The sequence below is a fragment of the Dromiciops gliroides genome, chromosome 2 (genome assembly GCF_019393635.1).
Source record: "Dromiciops gliroides isolate mDroGli1 chromosome 2, mDroGli1.pri, whole genome shotgun sequence".
Lineage (NCBI taxonomy): Eukaryota > Metazoa > Chordata > Mammalia > Microbiotheria > Microbiotheriidae > Dromiciops > Dromiciops gliroides.
The window spans coordinates 91,295,959-91,319,643 of record NC_057862.1 but is presented as its reverse complement, the minus strand read 5'-3'; the positions used below and the strand labels follow the sequence as shown (position 1 = coordinate 91,319,643).

Genomic DNA, 23,685 nt, shown 5'->3' with positions numbered 1-23,685 from the left:
TGCCTCTGCCAGGACCAGGACCCCACCAGAATGATCTGCCAGGCCACAAAAGCGAGAACTCTTGAACACGCCCCACCTCCCGGAAGTTGCCTCCCTTCCAGTGGTGTTCAGTTTTTCCTCCCCCAAAATGGGAGGTCCTTCTCAGTAGCATACATAATCTCAGGGTGGGCCAGGTGTGGCCCCTCCCAAATGATTCAGCTAAAACTTTCAATATTAATCTTTACCACAAATAATTTTTTACCACACTGCACTGATGGATTCTAAGAACTAGAAAGGACCCATGAGGTTATGTTGTAATAATAATAATAATAATTATGCCTTAGACACTTAATAGTTGTACGACTGTGAGCAAGTCACTTGCTGCCTGCCTCAATTTCCTCATCTGTAACAAAGGAATAAAAATAATAGTATCGACCTCTCAGAGCTGTTATAAGCATCAAATGAGATAATATTAGTAAATCTTGGGGCAAAGCTTAAAGAGCTATATAAATGCTAGTTATTATCATGTTAGCACTTAGCTACCATTTATTTAGTGATTTAAGTTCTGCAAATATTTAAGTTTTCTTATCTCATTTGATCCTCACAACAACCCTGTGAAGTAGGTGCTTTAAGATGAGGAAACTTGAGACCTGAAAGAGGTGAAGTTACTTTTTTCACACAGAGATTATCTGAGGCAGGATTTAAACACAGGTCTTCCTGACCTAAGTCTAGCACTATATCTACTGTGCCACCTAGTTTTCTCGTGTTACAGATGGTGAAACTGAAGCCTAGAAAGGTGAATGACTTGACCAAGGTCACATAGCTAGTTAGTGGTAAAGCAGCAGAATCAGGACCCAAACCCATCACACACACACACACACACACACACACACACACACACACACACACACACACACCCTATTCAAATTAATGCTATTAGGAATCTCTGGTTACATTTGGTAGCTTACCATTAATTCTGGGATGTACCACAATTACACTGTATGCAACCAAGAAACAAATTATCAATTGTTTAGGGAAAAACTGAAACAGAATTGGAGATAAAAGGAGAAATTTGTCAGGATCTGAGTAGAAGGCTAAGTACAAATATAAAATCAAAAGAAAGAGAATACAGAAGAAATGAAAAAATCAGACCGTCAGTAGAGTTGCGGTTATGTGCCCTTTTTTCTGGCCAGATAAATGTGGCCCAGAAGGGCTCTGGGTTTTGGCACACTGCTGGCTGCCTGTGAGCTGTGGGCCTGGAATGTAAATTGTTGAACATTGCTGCACTGGAATTTCACCCTATAAGCAGCTGGATGTTGGACGCCCTCTGAAAAATGAGAAATGATCCTTGATGCAGACATGCAACTTCTCACAACCGTTCCACATCAGAAAGTGAGCAACATATTTTATGACCCGCAGCTTTCCCCTCCACCCTCAGTTTCCCCTCCCAGTCTCAGCTCTGGTATTTCCCCATAGTTTGCTGCAAAGTTAAAGTAACATCTGAAAACAATTTCCCAGTGATAATTGTTGAGTACTACCTTCTTTACTGTATGAAAAAAAAAATCTAAGAGGTTAAGTTTAAATCTAGAAGACTACACTGAATGATCTGTAAGAACTTAATAAAGCCTTTTGAAGATCCCTAAGCCAAAATCTACCACTATTACTTCACCTTTCTGGTCTTCTGTTCCCTCATTTGTAAAATGAGATGTTCATATTAAATGATTTCTGATATAGCTTCTAGGTCTAAGCCCTATTATCTGGACAAGTTATATTCAAAGCTTAATAATAATTTAAAGCTTTCGAAAAAGAATTACATGAAGAACCTAATGAGTCTTCCCCTTCAGCAATCTGTTGCCCCTTTTTTGGAGGGGAAGGAGGCTCAAAATCTGTCAGAATTCTGCATTATATTCACTTCAAGTAGGTATAAGCAAGAAGTTAAAGGGAGAAAAAAAATCAGCAACCAAACGAATGTAATACAAATGTATCTTTAACAAGATTGTTTATAACTTGCACAAACATTTGATTTAGTTTGTAGTTAAGAGCATGTTGGAGCAAACCTAGAGTAGCCATATTTTCCAAATCAAAAATCAGGATATATGGTCTTATAAACCATAAACTTTTTGCAAAGTACTTCATGGGGGAAAAAACCCCAACACTTTTTTTTTTCCTTAAAGTTGAGACTGTCTCTAAAAAGAAAAAGAAAAAAATACAGGATGTGTAGCCGCTATCAATGTACCCCCGCAAAAGTCTTCTGACATTTGAATTGCTGTTTGAAAACTCCCTACAAACACACGTGCTTTAAGCAAAGGGGGGAGGGGAGGGCAGGGAAAAGGAACATTTCCACACAATCAAGTGATTATAGGATTGGCAGAACATGAAGGGGGCTGGTTTGGGGAAATACAGAAGGATCATGTCCCAAGATTCAGACTGCTTTGCACTCTTTGACTGTAAGGGGTGAGGTTTGCTCTGGAGAAGGTCTGAGGGAAGACTGAAGCACTGAATGGGAATTAAAATAACAAAAACTCTTACTTCAAATTCTTTCCCCAGAGTTTCCCCAGGAGGTCTTGTGATGGACTGGGGCAAAGATATCCAGTTCTTTTAAAACTGAACTCTCAATGTTCATCTAAAGGGAATGAAATCACAGTGCCAAGACTGTGCAAAGCCTGTGTAGAAATATTAACATGTACTGACAAAATCTGGACAATTTTGACCTATAGAGGGAGATGCTAGAGCCAACTCTGCTGGCTCAAAAGTACCTTAAAAGGTTGATCATTTTTAAAACTCTTTCTTGTCTGGAAAAAGATAATGGTGCTTTTAAGAGGAAGATAACCAGCTTGATGCTGGAGGCTTAAGATTCAGTGTCCAAACAACAGATTTCTAACTTAAATCACCAAAGCAAAGGCAGAGGGGTTGGTTTTAACTTGCTTCCTTTCCCCACCTTCTGTTCTAAGCTATTTATTCTCCTTTTATCTTTTATACACTCTTATGGTCCTTCTAGCCAAGCTTTTGTTTCTTTTTTTTTGCAGGGCAATGAGGGTTAAGTGACTTGCCCAGGGTCACACAGCTAGTAAGTGTCAAGTGTCTGAGGTCAGATTTGAACTCAGGTCCTTGTGAATCTAGGACGGGTGCTCTATCTGCTGTGCCGCCTAGCTGCCCTAGGCCAAGCTTTTTTAAAGGAGAATTTAACAATTGACCCTCCCCACTGATACCCAACATGATTTTGATTCTGTAAAAAAAAAAAAAAATTTTGATTCTCAGTTAACATGACACTGGGAATGATCATAGAAAAGCCTGGCCTTCCCACATAAACTCCAGCAAATAGTTGAAAACAGCCTCAGAAAAGTTGACAAAAAGCCAAGGAATCCTAAAAGAAGCAGAAACTTCTTACAGTCCAGAACTGTCTAAAAGGATTAACAGAAGCAGGAAGAGGCAGGTAGACAGGTATAAGCAAACTCAAGACAAGGAGGGAAGGGGAATCAGTGAAAACTCCCACAAATAGATCTGAAAGCCAGCCAGCACTCTGGAAATGTCAGTGCCAGCTACAGTAACTGGGTGGCTAAATGGAAATCTCAGTCCTAGCCTTTCAGAACATAAATGAGTGACAGAAACATCCCCAGTAGATCAATGAGTAGGGAGAAAATGCCAATTCGTAAACTCCTTGGGCCACTGAGCTCCACAACAGGAGACAGGGCCAAATCAAGCTCCCAGGTGCCAGCACCTGAAGGTTTGGAAACCTGAGATCAAAGTGATATCCAACAATCCACTGAGTATTCATAAGGCCAGAGCCAAAGGACAGAACCAACTCTTAACTAAAGATCATGCAAGGAGAAAAAGACTAGTTGAGGCCTGAATCTACATTGGGCTACCATGAGGCTGCGATGCAAGCCAGGGATTGAGATACAAGGTGAGGCCTATTATAAACCACCCCATCCAATTCAGCAGTGGCAGCACCAATCAAACCACAGAGCAAGCAAGATAAAAGAAGGCCCATCCAACCAATCCAACAACGTTTGAGGGGACTGACCTGAGCACAAAATCCCAAACTGAGAAATATGAGAAACTCCAAATATGAGTAAACAAACTAAAACATTGGCATAATTAAGAAATAAATGGGGTTAGGAGAAGTACAAGAGGTAAACCTAGAAGAGGTTTAGTTATAACTATAAGCAGAGCCTCAGAGGGGAAAAAAAGGTTTGGCCTCAAGGACTATCAGGGGATATGGGAAAAAATGAAGAAATTAAAAAATGAAAGAAGCGTTTAGGAGGAAGAAAATTAAAGAAGAATAAATAGTTTAGAAAAAAAGGTAAAAAATGTCATCCTAGGGGCAGCTAGGTGGCGCAGTGGATAAAGCACCGGCCCTGAAGTCAGGACTACCTGAATTCAAATCTGGCCTCAGACACTTAACACTTACTAGCTGTGTGACCCTGGGCAAGTCACTTAACCCCAATTGCCTCACCAAAAAAAAAAAAAGTCATCCTCGCTACAGACTATGAAAACTGAAATGGAAAAAAAGAATGCAATCACTAAATAAAACAACAAGAAATATTAGAACAAAGTCAAAAAATTGAAAGAATAGAAGAAAATGTCAAAGACTGACTTTCAAAAACTCCTAGAATATAGGTCAAGAATCACTTCCTGAAAACCATGGTCAAACAAAAAACCTGGATGCCATATTTCAAGAAGTCATACATGATAACTGCCCAGATCTATTAGAACCAGGGACCAAAGTGATAATAGAAAGGTTACACTAATTACCTTCTGAAACTCCAAACCAAAAACACCAAAGAATGTCACAGCTAAAATCCAGAGGTTCCAAGTCAAAAAAAACCTAATGCAAGTAAGCTAGTAGGAAAGAGTGCAAGAACCTATAAAGTACAATAAGGATCAACCAATACTTGGCAATATACTACTATAAAGTAGAGAAAATCTGGGAACAGATATTCCAAAAGGCAAAGATAAAGACTTACAAACAAGAAAAATTTACCTTTCAAAAAACTGAGTATAATTCTATTGGAAAGAGAATCAACATTGAGAATGGACCTTATATAGGGTTGTGAACTGATTTAAGCATTCTGTAGAGCAATTTGGAACTAATGCCCAAATGACTATAAAACCATGCATACTCTTTGATCTAGAAATACCACTACCAGGTCTGTATCCAAAAAGAGATAAAAAACAAAAAGTTCTCAAAAAGGACCTATAAGTACAAAAATATTTATAACAGCTCTTTTCTGGTGGCAAGGAATTGGAAATTGAAGGGATGCTCACCAATTGGGGAATGGCTATACAAATTGTGGTATGTGATTATGATGGAATACTATTGTGCTGTAAGAAATAATGAGCAGGATGTTTTCAGAAAAACCTGAAAAGACTTAGATGAGCTGATACAAAGTGAAATGTACTGCATACAAAGTAAGAGCAATATTGTAAGATGATCTGCTATGAATGATTTAACTACTCTCATCAATACAACGATCCAAGACAACTCTGAAGGACTTGTGATGAAAAATGCTGTCCATCCCCAGAGAAAGAACTGATGGTGTCTGAATACAGATTCAAGGATAATTTTTTTACTTTATTTTTCTTGAGTTTTTTGTCTGTCTTTTTTTACAACATGACTAATATGGAAATGTTTTGCCTGACTACACATGTATAAACTATATCAAACTGCTTGCCTTCTCAAAGGGGAGGGGGAAGAAGGGAAAGAATTTGGAAATCAAAGTTTGAAAAATGTATGTTAAAAATTGGTTTTTGCATGTTATTGGGGGAAAATAAAATACTAAATGGGGGGAGGGGGAAGAGAATGGACCTTAATATAAACTTCCAAGAATTCCTGAGGAAAGAACCAAATTTGGGCAGATACTTTGAAATGCAAGCACAGGAATCAAGAGAAAACCAGAAAGGTAAATACATTTGAGCAATTATAACAACGACACAGTACTTACATTCTAGTAGAGGAAGGAGATCAAAGTACCTTCAGAATCCCAGTGTCTTCATGGGTCACAGAAGGGAGTAAATAAGACAAGCAAAGGGCTTGGGTGTGCTTCTGTTGTTGGTTTAAAAAGAGGAATGAAAAGGGAAGGAAAAAGGAATATACTAAAAAAGAACTGAGGAAGAAGAGAAAGACCCTACTATTTCATATAAATGGAAAGCTAGAGAAGAATACAGAAATCTATATTCAAAATTTCAATGTAGGAAGACTGAAGTTCCCATCCACCCACTCAAATAGAACACCAAAGCACTGAGGTTTTACTCTCATCAGATATGCATTGGTGAATGGAGAGTTATGAATTTGTCTCCTTAGCATCTATCCAGGCTCAAATCATTTACATGCTATGCCAGAGAAGACTTAGGGAATATCTAACCCTAAATGAGATGGTTGTCTGGAACAGACAGCTGCAATTTCCAAGAGTAGAAAAAGATTTACTCTTAGCCTAAAGGCACTCTCTCTGACTTGACTTTTGTTAGCAGGGCTATAAGCTATACCCTTACAGTCTGGAGCTGAGATAATTGGCAAGTAGCTTTGAAAAAGTGTTGGTAATAGGGAACAACTCCCAGCAGACTACTCACCCATCAGTTACTAGCAGACATCACAAGGCCAAGTTAAATGAATAAAACAGTCTATCCAGCAAACACACTACACCCACCAGGAAATAAGCCAATGAGAGCCGTGCAGTGAAATCCCCATAAGACACAGGATTCTGTATTACCAGAGGCAGACATTATCCCTCTACATTTGTTCCCTGAATACATGTGTCCCCCATCCATGATCCCATACATGACCATCATCCCTACTTCTAATGGATATCTGTGGAAGAGTATGCTTCAGGTGGAGGAAGAGGATATTCTAGTACAACTTCTCTTACTATGCTATTTCATTAAATTCCTTTGCTTTTAACTAATTGTAGTTTTTGAATGACTATGGGAAAAATGCAAACATATTGGTGGGGGATTGTGAACAACACTTTTAAGCAGACATGGGCCCACAGAGTACCTTACATCTGGAGCAGGAGTACTCCAAGTACAATACTAAATTATTTCAATAAATGTTATTCATTAGTTCAATAATTGACCCTCATCACTCTTTCCCCTCTAGGTAAATAGGTGCAGTACATCATATTTAGACTGTAGAAGTCAGCTAGTCCAATTCTTTCATTTCCCCATTTCGTATATGAGGGAACCGAAGCCTAAAAAATTGAAGGGACTTGCATAAGGTCACATAGATAACAAGTGGGAGAGCTTACATTTGAACTCGCGGCCTCTGCCTTCTAATCTGGCACTCTTTCCACTGTATCATACTGCCTCTTCAATTTTCCTTGTATTTGAGTTTAAAATCTGCTCTTCACCTTTCTATCCTGTTAATGCCTTATATAATACATACACATATATATATATTCACATGCATGTATAATTTGTATGCACATACAACTACACTATTCTGTACTTAAACTTAAGTAATAATACTGTTTAGCACTTATGATAAATCAAGGTAGAATGTTCAATAGTAACTGATATGTCATTTTTACCTAGATTCAGGAGAGAGCAATATAAACTGGAAGAGCAGCTCAAAATCCCAGGGTCTTCCTAATGTAGTTTAATAGCAGATGTGAGGGGTCCAGTGAGGGGTTTCAGGTAGAGAGTCCAGGGAAGAAGGTGCCCAAAGGAAAGAAGGAAACTGACTATCATCACCAAACTTCATATAACAAAAGCTTGTCAAAGGTATGGATGGATGGATGGATGGATGGATGGATGGATGGATGGATGGATGGATGGATGGATGGATAGATGGATGGATGAAAATTGCATTTATTAAGCACTTTCTAGGTGCCAGGCACAGTGCTAAGCACTGGAGATAGAGATACAAAACTAAGAATGCCCTGAAGGGGCATATATATTGGGGGGGAGAGGGGACAGTACATGTAGATCTCGATGTTAACTTCTTTTAGTGACACTGCCCTTTCCAATTACTATAATTTCATACCAGGAATGAAGGACAAGTAAATCCATTTGGGGTGTATCATTTACTAGCTGTGTTACTATGGATAGTCCACTTCACCTTGATGAAGCTCAGTTTCCTCATCTGTAAAGTGGAGATAATCATATTTCACAAAGTTGTTGCAATTGTAATTGTGGTTGATCTGGGAATTCCCTGATTGATCTGATTAGCTTACTGCTAAGGGGCAGATCTCTGTTGAGGACCTTTGATGAGCCATACCTCTCTCCTTGTAAGGTCTATTGGCATGTAAGACAACAAAAGACAATTACTTCTTAAGTTCCTCTCACTAAAAGGTTAGATGCTCATATAGCAGTCCCTTCCTATAATTAGGAGAGAGAGGTTCAGAAATGACATTGCCCAGGAACTGGGTAACTGCCTCTGGTGCCCATGTACTTCTGCCCCAAAGAAGCCATTGGGAGTGGAGTGGGGGGAAAAATCACTTCCCTTACCTGGTGCACTCCAGAAGAAATGTGCATAGGCAAAAGGGAAAAAGGAACCAGAGAGAAGTCTGCTTGTTCTCTTTTATAGGCTGGCACAGGGACAGCTTCTCTGGCAATAGTCCCAAGGGTCCCAGTCAACCAAATCATCTAGGAAGCAACCCCATCAAAGAAACTTAAGAGCTGCCTTTTATTCTCTTTTGTTCTCCCATCATATTGATTGGGGAAACTCCCCTGAACCCTAGGACCAGATGAAAGCACTATAAACTTTAGTGGGTCATAAAAAAGTGAGTTATCTTACTTCTTCCACTACTACTTCTACCTTGTAAAAAGAGAGTTAATCTTTATTTGACTATCTGGGAAATTAAGGGAATGTTCTTTTTGCTAAAAAGGGTCAGTCCCTGGTCCTTGTGCCAAGGTAGCTCTCTACCTTGTTTGACAACTGTTTGGATGGCCAGACTCAGTGTCAACATGACAGATGATCTCTATGGGAGTACCTTAAAGATCTGTGCTGGACCCTGTGCTGGCATTTTTATCAATGACTTGGATACAGTTATACTCCTCAATCTGCAGATAGCATAAGGCTGGAAGGAATAGATAACACATGGGAAAACAGAGTCAGGATCCAAAAGAATCTTAAAAGATTATTAACTGGGGTCCAAGGACAGATTTCAGAGGGTCTAGGAGCTCAAATGTTCAAAAAATGCATCTTTATTTTCACTAACCTCAAAGTTAGCACTGTCTAATTATGTCTTTAATTATGTAAGAAATTGTGCTGAGAAGAGATCCATAGACTTCACCAGACTGCAAAAGGGATCCATTATACCCAAAGAAAGTTAAGAATCCCTGCACTAGAGCACTGTGCTGAATTTAATGATAATTATTTAATAATAATTTCTACCTTTCCAAGTTTCTTACACCTTACTTCTTGCTATGGACTATGATCCAAAGACATTGGCCTCTTTTGGATTAAGACATTCCAACTCTCACCTCTGGTCATTTTCTCTGGCTGTCCTTCATGTCTGGAAAGCTCTTCTTCCTCATTTCCTGCTGACTTCCTTTAAGTCCTAGCTAAAAGCCCATCTTCTACAGTAAACCTTTTTTGACCCTTCTAATTTAATAGCTTCCCTCTCAATTTATTTCCTATTTATCGTATATATAGTTTGTTTGTACATATTTGTTTGCTTGAGGGCAGGGGCTGTCTTTTGCCTATTTTTGTGTATCCCTAGCACTTGGCACAGTGCCTAGAACACAGTGGGTGCTTAATATTTATTGACTAATAATATGAAATTCAAAACGGATAAATGTAAAGTCTTGTACATGGGTACAAAAAAAATCAACCACAAATACTATAGCTGAGGGTGAGTGATGGTGTGAGTGGACTATAAGCTCAATATGCATCAGCAATATGATATGGCAACCAAGATAACTAATGCAAGAGACAAAACTTCTAGGAATTGGAAGGGAATAGTCCCACTATACTTTGCTCTGATCATTCATTCATCTAGAGCAGTAGTTCTCAAAGTATGATCCTAGATCCTATAGAGGTCCCCAAGACTCTTTGAGAGGATATAACAAGTCAAAAATATTTTTATTATAATGCTAAAATACTTTAATCTCTAATGTTATAAATATTGATAAATATAATCCAAATAAACGAAAGCACTTTGGGAGACCCTTGAAACTTTTTTAAAGTGTAAAGGGCTCCTTAGACCCAAAGGTTTGAGAACCAGTGTTCTAGAGTATTATGTTCAAGCTGGGCCACTGACACAATGTCTTTTAAAAAGGACATTGTAAAGGTGATGTATAACCAGAGGAAAGCAACCACGTTAATGAAGGGACTTGATTCAATGTCATAATGGAATTGATTAGAGGAATTACACATATATATAGCCCAGAGAAGAGATGAGTTGAGACAGGAGAGGGGTAGACAAAGACATGGGGACTGGATACAGTTGCTGTCTTGAAGTATTTGAAGGGCTATCATGAGGAGGATGGCCCCAAAGAATGGAACCAGGAAGGATGGTGCAAGTTGCAAAGAGACAAATTTAGGGCTGATACCCAGAAAAAAAACTTGCAAGAATTAGAGGTATCCAAGAATGGAGTCAGCTGTCTGTAGAAGCACTAGGCTCCTCCTCTTAAGGTGTCTCCAAGCAGAGTGTATGTATGTATGTATGTATGTATGTATGTATGTATGTATGTATGTATGTATGTATGTATGTATGTATGTATGTAAGAACTCCTATTGTTATAATGACCTGTCTCTGGATTAATTGTTGCTGATAGCAGACTTGACACTAAAGTCGGCAGAGGAGAAATTGAGGTTTTCTCTATCCCTTGAAAAATTGTGTGCACATCTCAATCTCTATTAAGGGTGTATGCAAAGAAATCACCATTTACAACCCTTTTTCACAGCAGTAACCCTGGCAAAAATCTCCTCCTCATTCCAGAGGAAATAGTGATTGGGCTCCTTAATTACAAAAGGCACTGGCAGGAAAGGAGAAGAATTGGTGTGGAGTTGCTTGTTGGATCAGATCATTTAAAAAAGAAAGAAAGAAAAGGGGGGGAAAGCCTTTCACTTTAAATCCTTCACAGCCATGTCACCATGAAGCTGTTTCCTTCTAAAATCCAGCATCCTGAGTGACAGACACTTGGGAGACATACCCTCCCCTTCTTCCTACCACCCACAATTTCATCAAATACATGCTTATTAGTAATAGCCACTTATTAGGATGTCTCTCTCCAGAAAAGTCATGAATCTCTGCCAGTGGAAGCTATTTGTAGCCCCTCAGATCCCTGTCAATCACATATTCTAGGCAGGAGCATGCTTAAGCATGCTGACCCAAGAGCAGATGGCAGTGTGGATTGACCCTAACATTTTCTTTTCTAAAGAAAACTAATAGTTAGACTGTCTGTAACTAATTGGTCTCCTCACATTATAAACTGAACTTTCAAATTTTCCATTAGTAATTAGGGGAAATACTCCAGAACCAACCTGTAGGAAGAAATAAATTGATCTGGCTTTCTTAATGCCAAACAACAACTAACACAACTGTCAGAAATTTGATAGATATTTACTGCAATATGTGTACATATAATACCAACAATAATAATAATTAGCATTTATATAGTGCTTTAAGGTTTGCAAAGTGCTTTGCAGACATTTCATTTTAAATATTTTTAAACAAATAATTAAGAAGAAACTTCACTTCAGGCCAGAAAGAAAGTTACAAATGTTTTTAAAAATCAGAGAACCATATGTGCAAATAAAATTTTTATTTATGTAGAATTACTTCATAATTGTCTTCAGCAAATTCACTAAGACGTTGGTGATGCATACACATATTATTTACTGCACTTTAAAGTGAAGAAACTAAAGAACACAGAGGTGAATCATTTGAACCATGCCAGAATTATGCTCAGAAGGCTAGACAATTGGGACCTGAATTCTATCTTTCTTGTTGCTGTTGTTAGACTCTTTCAGTTGTGTCCAACTCTTTATGACCCCATTTGGGATTTTCTTGTCAGGGATACTCGAGTAGTTTTCCATTTTACAGATGAGGAAACTGAGGCAAAGAGAGTTAAGTGACTTGCTTAGGGTCACAGAGCAAGTAAGTGTCTGAGACTGGATTGGAACCAGGAAGATAAGTCTTTCTGGTCCCAAATCCAATGCTCTATCTACTGCATCGCCTAGCTCTATTCACTGTGCCTACTATCATATCACAAAGATCAAGGGGACTAAAGTATAAATAAGGGGGGAAATGAAGAAGGATATGATTTCAAGAAAATGTGATTATCATGATTTGGGAAAAGAGATATAAAAATTGGATATGAGTGGGCATTTATATGAGCACAGTGCTCTGGGCTGGTTCCAGCTTCTCGTTCCAGAATTATTTCACATTACTCCCCTTCACACAATCTACATCCCAGGCATACTGGTCTACCTGGTGTTTAGCCTTCTATCTTTGACCTCATTGCCTTGGACTTGTTCACCTTCTTCTCTTAATCTTTCAATTCAATGAAACAAACATTGTGTGTGTGTGTGTGTGTGTGTGTGTGTGTGTGTGTGTGTGTGTGTGTGTGTGTGGCAATTGGGGTTAAGTGACTTGCTCAGGGTCACACAGCTAGTAAGTGTCAAGTATCTGAGGCTGGATTTGAACTCAGGTCCTCCTGACTCCAGGGCTGGTGCTCTATCCACTGTGCCACCTAGCTGCCCCTCTTCTCTTAATCTTAACTTCCTTTAAAGCTCAGTTCAAGCACCATCTCTTAGCAGAAGCTTTTCTTGATTTCCCCTAATTGTCAGTGCTCTCATCTTCCTCCAATTACTTCACATTTACTTATCTGCAGGCATGTTGTATCTCCTAGTAGAATGTAAACTCCTCGAGGAAAGGGATTAATTCTTGGATTTTGTTGTTGTTTTTGTTGTTTGTCGTTGTCTCTAATGACTCACATGTTAGCACACTTTAAATAACTGTTGAATTCAATTGAATCTACTCCCACGAGGTGCAATAGCAAAGTCCATTTTAATGGAGACAGTTGTTGGAAAGGGTGATTCATTGAGGGTCATGCATACTCCTGACTGCCGGCTCATAAAGTCCATTTATCTTTCTAATAATAATGATGGATAGTTCTGATGGCAAGAAGGTGGCAGATGAATCAGACTTTAGTATACAGGAAGAAATGAAGAGAAATGAGTGTTTCATTTTTTTTAGAGGTGCTATGCATACTTAGTATACAAAGATGATCCAACCAAATACTTAGAGGTTGTTTTGTTTTTTTTTTCAGCAAAAGGGATATATTTACACTGAGATAATCACACCAATTGAACAAAGACACATTTGCAAGTCAGCTGGCCAGAGACAGACCAGAGAACTGACAAAAGTAAACGGGGCCATGCAGTAATCAAACCCGGGATCTTGGCCTCCCTGGCATCACTTTCTAGAGCTAAGCAGACATGTGTATAAGAGTCATTGAAATAGATGATTCTTTAACAAAATTAAGAAAATGCTAATTGACTATTGTTTCAGCAGTTAGGTGGCATAGTAGATAGAGCACCAAGCCGGGAGTCTAAGTTCAAGCCCAGCCTCAGACACTTACTAGCTGTGTGACCTTGGGCAAGTCACTTAACCCCAACTGCCTTGCCCAAAAATAAATACATAAATAAATAATTTTTTAAAAAAGATTAAAGTATTGGATTTGGAGTCAGAGGAAGTGTATTCGGATCCCTGCTTTGCTACTTACTACCTGGCAACTCTTGGCAAGTCACTCAGCTTTTCTTAATCTCAATTTGCTCATGTATAAAATAAGGGAGTTGGACTAGGTAATTGCTTAGGTCCCTTGAAATTCTAATTTTATTATCTTATAAGCATAACTCTAATGCAGCTGGAGAACATTCAAAGGGCAACCCGGATAGTAAAGGCCCCTGACATTGTGTCATTTGAGGATCAGTTAGAGGACATTTAGAATCGGGGCTATTTAGAACTTGGGAGGACCATGTCAGCCATCTAGAAGAACCCAGATGCAAAGGAGATTAGACTTATTCTGACTGGTCAGGAAAAATTGCAAAGAAGGAAATTTATGCATAAGAAATGGGAAAAAAAAACTTCCTCTCAACTGGAGCAACCCCAAAATGGAATGGATTGCCTCAGGAAGTAATGTATTCACCTAGAAATCTTAGAACACATGCCCTGCCCACACACACACACTGGTTGACCATTTGTGCACTGTGTTGTAGAAAGAGTTCTTAGATATGTCTTGGACTGGATGCGTTCTGAGGATCCAGTTCTGTGCTTGGGCAATTGTGAACATCAATAATTATGTGATTCTGTAATATATTAATGCTCTCAGGAGCTATTGAGCTGGGTAGGGTTATTTGTCTCTATGCTAGCTAAATGACCCAGAAGCTATGAGTTATGTATTTGTATGTCTGCTTTTTATCATCAAAATCAGGTTGTTAGCTATCACATATTTCTGTTGTCAGAACTCAGTTGAATTCAACAAACATTTAAAGATATCTACTGTCTAGATGAGAATTGAGTAAATTGAGGAATTGGGAAGTTAGGGCATTTGAGAAGATACTAATATGCATGAAAGGGACCATAGTGTTTATTCAGTCTCAACAACCCAACCCTAGGATATACACAAACAATCACGCACCAGACTAGGAGCCAGAAAAATGTAACACTTGAATCATGCTTACTAGTCTATATAATTCACTTAGCCTCTCAGCCTCAGTTCCTTCATCTGTAAGATGGGGATAGTTATACCTCTGGCACCTCTCTTAGAGAGTTGTGGGGAATCAAAAGAGATAATGTTTATAAAAACACTTTCAAAAGGCTAAAGGGCTATAAAAATGGCAGTTATTGCCAGCACTATGTGCAAAGGAAGGAGAGTAATATGAAATAATGTTGGTTGGAACCAAACCATATAGTCTTAAATGTTAGACTGAAAATTTTGTATTTTATCCTCCAGGTTGAGTAACACAGTGGAAAGGATGCTGGATCTGGAGTCAGAAGGCCTGGGTTTAAATTCTTACTCTACCACTTATGGCTTGTGTGACCTTGGACAAGTCATCTAAGTTCTCTGGCCTAAGTGTCTTCATCTTTGTGAAGAAGCTCAACTGGATAACTAACCCCTAAAGTCCCTTTTACATAACTGATATCCTCTCAAATGCCCTAACTTCCCAATTCCTCAATTTACTCAATTCTCATCATCTCCTCCACCTCAGCCACCCTCAGAAGTGGTCATATCCTGGATCTTGCAATCATCCCCAAGCATTTTTCTTCCATGTTCATGAACTCCAAAATTTCTTTATTGGATTAAAAATCTTTTTTGTTAAATATCTCCTTATGCCTTATGAACCCTAACTCTGTTCTTCATGCTCACTATGACCTCCCATCACTTCATTATTTAACAGGCCAGTTACATTCTTGTTCCTTCCTTACCTCAGCCCCTTGGTGAACCAATTCAACTCCATGCTACCTCCACCCTCAAACCCCCTGTGCTCATATCATATCACTGATCATCCCTTGCTATATCCCAACCCATCATCCACTTGCTTGACCCTTATTCATGCGCTTCTGAACAGAGCTGGACAAAATTACATTACAATTTATGTTATTTAAACTCAACTGGGTCCTCACTGTGGTGAGGCAAACAATCCATTAATCCCTGACTGACTCATGAGCCCATTCTCCATAGTAGTTGTTACAAATCTCATCTCTTCTCAAGCCTCTCTTGGCACACACTCCTCCCACCCTTTCAGCTGAGAATCTTGCCTCATATTTCACCAAGATCTCCTCCTTTACTCCACCTCCTAATCTCACATCATCCAGACATTCCCCTCCCCCCAATCTCTTCACTCTGGTCTCAGGTCACATTCCCTCCCAACTTCTCCAGCAAATTTCTACCTCTATCCTCCAAACTCTCTCCTTTATATTGAATCTCTCCTAATAAACTGGATCCTTCCCTGCTGCCTACAAATACATCCATGTCTCTCTTATCAACAAAAAATAAAACACTTCACTTGATCCAACTATCTCTAGCTGACTATAATCCTATATATCTCCTCCCCTTCAAGGCTAAACACCTTTAGAAAGCCATCTACATTATGTGTCTTCTCTCTTACTCTCTTCTAAACCTTCTGCAATCTGGTTTCTGTCCTCTTCATTCAATCGAAACTACTCTCTCAAAAGTTACCAATGATCTCTTAATTACTAAATATAACAGCCCTTTCTCGATTCTTATTGACTCTCTGCAGCATCTGATGCTGTTGACTTCCCCTTCTTCCTCTTCCTCCTGGTTACTATCTCCTCTATAGGATTTCATAACACTACTCTGTCTTGGTTCTCCTCCAATCTTTCTAATTGCTCCTTCTCATTCTTTTATTGAGTCACATTATGTCTACTAACTGTAAGCACAGCCCAGGGTTCTATCTTGGGCTCTCTTTTCACTCTATATTACTATATTATCTCACTTGGTGATCTCATTGGTTCCCATGGGTTCAATTATCATCTTTATGTAGATGATTTTCATATCTATATAACCAGCCATAGCCTCTCTCCTGAGCTATAGTAATCAATCTCTAATTGTCTCTTGGATATCTTATAAGGCATCTCAAACTCGACATGTACAAAACAGCTCTCATTATTTCTTCCCTCAAACCCTCTTCTTTCTCCCAAACTTTGCTAATATTGTTGAGGGCACTACCATCCTTCCAGTCACCCAAAATCACAATAGTGGTATCATCCTCAACTCCTTACTCTAACTCACCCTATCTATCCAATCTATCTCCAATCTTGCCATTTTTACCTTTATAACATTGCTTGTGTATGCCCCCTTATCTCCACTCACATAGGCATTACCCAAGTACAAGCACCTCTTACCCACACTATTGCAACAGCCTTCTGATGGGTCTCCCTGCTTCAAATTTCTCCCCACTCCAGTCAGTCCACCACTCAAGCTTCTTCTAAAGTCATTTTTCTTAAAGCTCAGGTCTGACTATGTCACCACCACCACCATTGATCTTCCCATGCCATCCACTCAGTAAATTCCAGTGGCTCCCCATCATTGACTGGATTGAATATGAAATCCTGTCTGGCACTTAAAGCCCTTCACAACCTGGCCCCATCCTACTTTTTCAACCCACTTATACTTTATTCCTTTTCACTCTGTGATTCAACTACACTGCCTCTGCTGTGCATGGAGTGTAACACTCTAGATCACATTTCCATGCTTTTTCACTGGCTGTCTTCCAGGTACATAATGCTGTCCCCTCCTTACCTCTGACTCTTGGTTTCCTTTAAGACTTAGCTCAAAACCCATCTTCTAAAGGAGTAATTTTCCAGTTCCCAAACCCTACACCACCACCCCTCCAACCCGATCCAATGTAAGTGTCTTTCCTCTGGCATCACCTTGCATCTACATTGTATATATCTTGCATATACAGTTATTTGCAATAAATAACTGTTCCTTGAGGGCTCAGGCCATGTTTTTGCCTTTTTTTTACAGTGCCTGGCACATAGTAAGCACTTACTTAATAAATGCTTATTATATTATAATTGAGATTATCCTATGCTAACTGACTTTGAATTTGAAATTCTTATGTCTGCTTTTTATAATTTAGAGAAATGTCTATGTATTAAAAATGTATGTTTTTGGAAGGGGGAAAGGGACCCACATGTACAAAAATATTTATAGCTGCTCTTTACGTGGTAGCAAGGAATTGGAAGTTGAGGGGGTGCCCATCAATTGGGGAATGGCTGGACAAGTTGTGGTATATGAATACAATGGAATACTATTGTGCTGTAAGAAATGATGAACAGGAGGAGTTCAGAGAAACCTGGAGGGTCTTACGTGAGCTGATGATGAGTGAGATGAGCAGAACCAGAAGAACATTGTACACAGTATCATCAACATTGAGTGTTGACCTACTGTGATGGACTATATTCTTCTCACCAATGCAATGGTACAGAAGAGTTCCAGGGAACTCATGATAGAAGAGGATCTCCAAATCCAAGAAAAAAAAAAAAAAAAGAACTGTGGAGTATAGATGCTGATTGAACCATACTGTTTCTTTTGTTTTGGGTGCTGTTGTTTTTTTTTCTATTTTGAGGTTTTGCATCACTGCTCTGATTTTTTCTCTTGTAACAGGATTAATGCAGACATAGGATTAATGTTATTATGTGTATATATCTATCTATCTATATGGATATGGATATGATATATAGATAGATAGATATAAGCTATATCAGATTACCTGCTGTCTAGGGGAAGGGGGAGGGAGGGGAGGGAGGGAGAAAAATCTGAAATTGTAAAGCTTGTATAAACAAAAGTTGAGAACTATCTTTACATGTAACGGAAAAAATAAAATACCTTATATGTAAAAAACAAACAAACAAACAAACAAAAATGTATGTTTTGTTGTTCAGTCATTACAGTTGTGTCTGACTCTTCGTGACTCCATTGGGGGTTTTCTTGGCAAAGATACTTAGAGTGGTTTGTCATTTCCTTCTCCAGCTCATTTTATAGATGAGGAGCTGAGGCTTAAGTGATTAGCCCATAGTTACATAGTTTCTGAGGTCACATTTGAACTCAGGAAGATAAATCTTCCTGACCCCAGGCCTTGTGCTCTATCCACTATGGCACCTACCTGCCCAAATATGTATGCGTCTATGCCTATAAGCATATATACATATATATAAAAGTATATATGTACACATAAATATATTGATATATGTATGTCTATACATATATGTGTATTTGTATATAAGTACATGGATGTATGTGTGTGTGTATATATATATATATATATATATATGTCTTAAATGAGTACAGAGTAAGTGGAAGTAATCAATTTAGACAACTCTTCGTGTTTGCCCATAATAAGTCCCACACCCAGTATATTTTGCTGCTTCTAATCAGATAGGGGCTAAGAAACTACTTAACTACATTTTTTAAAATTCTGGGTTTTTTGGGGCAGCTAGGTGGCACAGTGGATAGAGCACCGGCCCTGGAGTCAGGAGTACCTGAGTTCAAATCTGGCCTCAGACACTTAACACTTACTAGTTGTGTGACCCTGGGCAAGTCACTTAACCCCAATTACCCCGCAAAAAAAAAAAAAAGTAAATACGCATTGAATGATTGCTTAAATGACCAGTTTATGAACTTTATTATATCTATTTTAGTCACTCAGAGGTCTTTTGTTTTTCTCCCAGGTTCTTAGCTGTATTCTGGATAGTTGAGGCTGTCAGATAAGTGAAGTGCTTCTGTACTTGGACGCAAGACTAAAGATAATCTAAATTTTCCCCGATGGTTATGTTCTGGGAGAACTGAAAGTGCAGAACAATCTATTCTGGTGGCTCTAACACAAAGCCAAGAGGCCCCATGAAAAGCAAAATATGCTGAGATTTGCTTTTATTTTAAACTACATGAAACCCATCAGTTTGAAACATGCCACTGCTTAGTTTCTCTCTTTTACTCATGAAAACAGGACTTGTGTAGGAGGCCCTTTGGGAAAGAAAGAGAACTAGAGACCATTCTGAAAGTGTATTTTGGTGGTTGCCAACAAAACTTCTCCAGAGCCAGAATTTTAGAGAAGTGAAATGGGAACCCAAAGTATCTTTGGAATATTTGTTGTAGACTTAGTCCTGATTTTAAAAAGGGTACTTTCAATCACATATCCTTTTGGAGACATTGAACTTTTCCTCAAAGGAAAGGTTTTAACAAGGGGTCCTAAAAGTTTCTTATTTTAGTCACTTAAAATTCCCTCCTTTGCCACTTGTATTCCACACTGCTGCATGTGGCTCAATCCCATAGCGTGGGACTGAACAAAACCATCTGTTACTTCACTTGTGCCAATATTATTCTGATTATTTCAGTCTCAGTGTTGATGCCTTTTTGTAATATGCAACTAGAAAGAATTCTTATCCTTCAAAGTCTGCTAGTCAGTCAACTGTTTAGCAACATGGGATCAGATTTTCACAGGCTATGCCGTTCTCATTTTTCTTTAGAGTGACATAAAATAACTGTGTGCTCTCTTATAATAATAAACATAATAGTGTGCAATACAAAGTCCTACCCTCAAGTTTAAAAAAAACCAATCAAATGTACAAGTACAGGGAAGGAGATGGAACTAGACAATAGCACATGTGAAGAAGATTTCCATGGACTTACTCAAAATATGAATCACCCGGATCACCCGGCTGCCAATAGTCTTAGGTTCTATTAAGAAAACTGGTGTCCAGAAAAAAAAGAGGTACTCATTGCATTCTGCCTTGAACTGACCCCCTCTGGAATATAATGGTCAGAGTGGGATGCCACTTGTAAAATGAGGGGTAGGACAAGATGACTTTTTTTTGTGGGGGAGGGGGGGCAATGAGGGTTAAGTGACTTGCCCAGGGTCACATAGCTAGTAAGTGTCAAGTGTCTAAGGCCCGATTTGGACTCAGGTCCTCCCGAATCCAGGACTGGTGCTTTATCCACTACACCACCTAGCTGCCCCCAACAAGATGACTTTTGAAGTCCCTTCCAGACCTTAAATAGAATGCTTGGTAACTAAGTCAAAGGTCAGTCTTCATAAGAATGTACCACAGGAAAGAATGTTCTTCACACTCACACATGTAATGATATTGTTATCAACTGCCTCTTTGAATAAGGATATCACTGCTGTATCTACTGAATGTTGTTTTAGTTCTATAGACTAAAGTATAAATAATGCAATATTCTGATAACCCATACCTCTAAATTTAGACTAAAATTTGGAAGTATAATTACCTCATTTATAAAACATCAAATAGGGAATGACTTATTGCAAATAACTGATTTTTTTCTCAGATAACAAAAATAGGAAGCATTTTATAGTGAAAAGAACACTGAACTCTGAGTCAGGAGACCTGAATCTTGGCAAATTACCTATGTGAATGCAATTTCTTCATCTGTAATCTATGAATATAAAAATATTTGTACTTCCTGCTACATACGATTATTGTGAAGAGTGTGCTTAGCACATTTTATATCATTTTATTTCTTACAGGTTTCATTTTTAAAACTTACAACTGCCCTGAGACTTTTGGGACACCATATACATATGTATATATATATATATATATATGTATGTATACATACATGCATGCACGTATGTGTGTTATAGACATGTGACTTCAATACTTTAATGGATCTGGATTCAAATTGTAGCTCTGCCTCTTACTATCTGTGTGACCTTGGGTCACATTTAACCTTTCTGGGCTTCAGTTTCCTCATTTATAAGATGAAAAGGTTGAGCTTGATGGCCTCTAAGGTCCACTCCTATGATTCTCTACCAATGCAAAACTATAGCTCTCCTACAACTTAGGGTGCAAAATGTGATCTGTGCTTTTGGAAATGGCCAATACAGGAATTTGCTTTGCTTGACTATAATTTGTTACAAGGATTGATTCTCCCCTTCTATGGGTATGTGGAGGGGGCAGCCGGGGGTTGGGGAGGGAGATATAGAGGAGAGAAAATAAATCTTTGGGGTTTTTGCAACTTTTATTGATGTGTTTTGTTTTTATATTACAAACATTTAAAGATTAGTCCCTCTTCCTAAAAGGTCTCTTGTAAGAAAGCAAAACAGTTAAGTAAAACTAATAATACAGTGACTTCACCTGAAAGTGTATGCAACATTTCATATCTAGCAAACCTCCCCCCAACTTCTTAATTTTTAAAAAGTAACAGGAATCTCTTCTCTCCCTCCCATCCCCAACCCATTAAGGAAAAAAGAAAAAGAAAAGAAAAACAAATTCTTTGTAACAAATATGCATAGTCAAAATTTAAAAATTCCCTCAGTGGTTACACACACATACACACACACACACACACACACACACACACACCCCCTCTGTAGCCTAAATCTGTCACATCTCTATAAAGGATAATATATTTCATCATCAGTACTCTGGAATTATGAATGGCATTGTAGATCTTTGTTAATTGAAAAAAATATCTAAAGAGTCGGTTAAAAAAGAAAGAAGCCCCATTACCTGGTCCTGCAACTTTTGAAACATCAAAGGATGAGGTTCCTCTAGGATCTTCTCATTTAGGCGAGACTGTCCCTCCACATTAACTTGTGATGAGGCTTTACTGGACAGGAAGGTCATGTAAATGTCTTTTGCCTTTTCTTGCATCTACAAGAAAGCAAAATAAAGATCCATTTATTATCTGCCTACATAGCTCTTTCCACAGCCCTCCGGGGCTTGTCAGCATCTCATAATCCAATACATATGGCTGCCAGAAGGAATAGCCACATGAAAGAAAATAATGTATCTCCCCCTGCTTCTTCCCTCAGACTAAGACCTATATAATCTATAGTTGTCATGACAACTTTTAACCCTTATTTTTTTTCTCACTAAAAAAGTGTCTATCATTACCTGGCTTTCTTACTGAACATCCTAAATGAAACACTGCTGGAAAAAAAAAAGTTGTAGATTAATACAGAAATAATATCTCTAATAAACATAAGGTTGCAGGATTAAGATACTATCCAAATGAAGCAATGAAACATCAGATACCTGGTATGATAATCAGTGAGTTGGCCTGCTAGAAACTCCTACATCATTCAAAAACAGTAATTCAACAAAAATTTATTAAATGGGATAGAGCATTTGGCCCTGAAGTCAGGAAGATATGAGTTCAAATCTGGCCTCAGACACTTGATACTTACTAGCTGTGTGACCCTGGGAAAGTCACTTAACCCCAATTGCCTCACCCCGCCAAAAAATTTTTTATTAAATGACTGCTATGTACAGGGCATAGGTGCTATATGCTAAGGATACCAATGTTAAAAGACAAATGGATAGTTGGCTGCATTCAGGTGTTCATTTCTTTCATGTGATATTCTTGATAGTTAAATATATTACACCAAGGCCAAGTGATTTTTTTAGGCCAATAAGTTAAACAATGAAAAGCACAACATATTTAAAAAAAAAAAATGAAAAGACAGGAATAGTCCTGCTGGGAAGACTTGTGGAACTAAATGGAAACCCTCCCATGAAGGGCCTTCCCATTCAAAGATTAAACAAGGATATTTAGAAACTGGAGTTATAGACAAATGATTTGCACACATAAAAATACTTTGCAAACTTTAAAATACAATATAAATGTCAGCTATTATTATTACTAAAACTCATAGTAACTGTAATCATATAATCCTTGTAACAATAAATAAACTACGTTGTAGTAGGTGTGCTTTGTCTGGGGGAAAAAAAAACAGAGCTCTGTTGCCTATGGATCAAAACCCTCTAAGCCCCTTCTCTCATCTTGTATAATTCTTGTCTGATTCTTCTCAAAATTCCTCCCCAGTAATTAGCAAAAAATAATGATATATATATATACATATATATATATACATATACATACATGTGTGCATATATATACATATATATGGGGAAGGGGAAGGGTTACATAGTTATTCACAGAAATTCTCATAGTATGGAGTCAGGAGCCTTAGAGAGCACCCAGCTCAAGCCTTTCTTTCTTTCTACAGATAAGAAAACAAAGTTATGCCACACTGATAGAAGGGGAGAGGGTTTAAAAAAAACATCAAAAACATGAATTTTTGTGTTAGGAGTAAATCAATGAATTGTTTATTTGGGGTGGGAAGCTATATGGGCTGCTAGAAGCTGGGAGGTAGCCAGTCTCATAGACTCCTGATTCTCAATGTATTTCTGTCATGCTGGTTTTACAAAACTTCATCATGCTCTTATAGTTACAAAGTTTTATTATCTTTCTCCTTGGGGA

The 23,685-nt window shown here is 38.4% G+C and overlaps 1 protein-coding gene across 3 annotated transcripts in view; it reads right to left on the bottom strand.

Moving 5' to 3' along the window:
- RGS10 (regulator of G protein signaling 10) overlaps positions 1-23,685 on the bottom strand; it is a 74,791-nt gene that overhangs the window by 7,951 nt on the left and 43,155 nt on the right. For all 3 annotated transcript variants that reach the window (XM_043986383.1, XM_043986381.1, XM_043986384.1), the window contains exon 4: positions 21,930-22,073. In XM_043986383.1, the coding sequence (XP_043842318.1) occupies positions 21,930-22,073 (144 nt within the window). The remainder of the gene's footprint in view (positions 1-21,929; positions 22,074-23,685) is intronic.